This window comes from Sinocyclocheilus grahami, unplaced genomic scaffold (assembly GCF_001515645.1).
Source record: "Sinocyclocheilus grahami isolate Dianchi unplaced genomic scaffold, SAMN03320097.WGS_v1.1 scaffold2563.1, whole genome shotgun sequence".
Taxonomy (NCBI): domain Eukaryota; kingdom Metazoa; phylum Chordata; class Actinopteri; order Cypriniformes; family Cyprinidae; genus Sinocyclocheilus; species Sinocyclocheilus grahami.
In genome coordinates, this window is record NW_015507742.1 from 14,117 (window position 1) to 15,964 (window position 1,848).

Here is a 1,848-nt window from a genome sequence, read left to right on the forward strand (position 1 = left end):
TGATTTATTTATATTAATATTGATTTATCAATATTTTATATAGTATACAAATTATATATATTTTTTATTTTATACTTTATTATTTTTATTTCAAATAAAATATTTCATCTTTTTTTGTTTTTTTGGTTGTTAAAAAAAAAATTACAATTGAATTATAATTTATGCTATGCTAAGTTTACTATAAATTGAAGTAAAAAAATAAAGATGTTTGATTTTAGATCGTATGTTTACTAGGGCTGTGTATCACCAGGAGAGTCACGATACGATACGTATCACGATACAGAGGCCACGATACGATACGTATCACGATACAGAGGCCACGATACGATACGTATCACGATACAGAGGCCACAATACGATACATATCACGATAGAGGCCACGATACGATACATATCATGATACAGAAGCCACGATACGTATCACGATACAGAGGCCACGATACGATACGTATCACGATACAGAGGCCACGATACGATACGTATCACGATACAGAGGCCACGATACGATACGTATCACGATACAGAAGCCACGATACGATACGTATCACGATACAGAAGCCACGATACGATACGTATCACGATACAGAAGCCATGATACGATACGTATCACGATACAGAGGCCACGATACGATACGTATCACGATACAGAGGCCACGATTATCTTTCTCAACAAGGAGCTGAAACATCATTGTCTCTAAAGGAATTAAAGCCACAGCTTCACTGTTAATGGAGAAACACGGCAAAACGGTGGTAATTCATACATGCACAGCCTCTCACTTTTCTACTCAATTGTAAACGTGGTTCTTGTGTTCAGATTAAGCACGGTCCACTGCTGCACACGTGCCACAATATCAATACTGAGACAGCTGTATCCATACTTGTATCGTCAGATCTCTGTGAACACAGCACTAATGTTAATGAAAAAAATATTGTATCATTTTAACTGCTGTATTTTTGTGTGTGCTTGGTTTTTATTTTGTGTTTATGTGACTCTTGTATTATCCCAAATCAGTTTTTGCAATGAAAATAGCCTTAGATGCTGACATGGCAATAAAAATAAATAACTACTACTTAGAAAAAAAAGAATAAGCAAGTACAATAGAAGCTTAAATCTTTTATTGTGTGTGGAGTATTATTATTTCCAGTGCAAGTCTCTGAGTGTCTGTGTGTTTGTTGGTTTCAGACTCGGAGGAGTCGTCTCCACCGACGGCGGCGCAGCTCAGATACAGTGAGTTCACGTCTCTCTCAGCTCTTTCACTCATTCACTCATCTTTCTCTCAGCTCTGGATCTTCTGCTTTCTAGTTCTCCTGCACAACGCCATTCCCTTCATCGGCTTCGGCTTCCTGGATAACGCCATCATGATCGCCGCCGTGAGTCACAGCACATCAGTACACACAGCTGTCAGCACTAGATTATAGAGAGCCGCAGTCCAAGAACTGAGGCGCTGAACACAACAGCATATCTGAGAGCTTGAAGGTTTTCATTTGTGTCTGTTTATCATTAATATGCATCAAGTAACTGTGAAAACATGAGGTATTGTGATTATGTGAGTCATTTTCTTGCGTTTAAACGCTGTTGTGTTTTTTTGAGAGCTTGTTTTATTCCGTGGCTCTTTGTGTTAATCTCTGATGACGCATGTGGTGTTGTTTTTTAAGGGCACTCAGATTGAACTGTCCATCGGATTGACACTGGGAATATCCACCATGGCAGGTATTAACACACACACACACACTCTCTCACACACACACACACACACACACTCACACACTCTCTCACACTTACACTCTCTCTCACACACTCACACACACTCACACACTCTCTCACACACACACAGACACTCACTCACA

At 39.2% G+C, this 1,848-nt stretch overlaps 1 protein-coding gene across 1 annotated transcript in view; it reads left to right on the plus strand.

The window, feature by feature from the left end:
* The first annotated feature begins 726 nt into the window (after positions 1 to 726).
* LOC107575307 (transmembrane protein 65) overlaps positions 727 to 1,848 on the plus strand; it is a 5,836-nt gene continuing 4,714 nt past the window's right edge. Inside the window, exons 1-5 of the mRNA XM_016261705.1 lie at positions 727 to 750; positions 815 to 824; positions 1,184 to 1,228; positions 1,304 to 1,371; positions 1,657 to 1,711. Of these exons, the coding sequence (XP_016117191.1) occupies positions 727 to 750; positions 815 to 824; positions 1,184 to 1,228; positions 1,304 to 1,371; positions 1,657 to 1,711 (202 nt within the window). The remainder of the gene's footprint in view (positions 751 to 814; positions 825 to 1,183; positions 1,229 to 1,303; positions 1,372 to 1,656; positions 1,712 to 1,848) is intronic.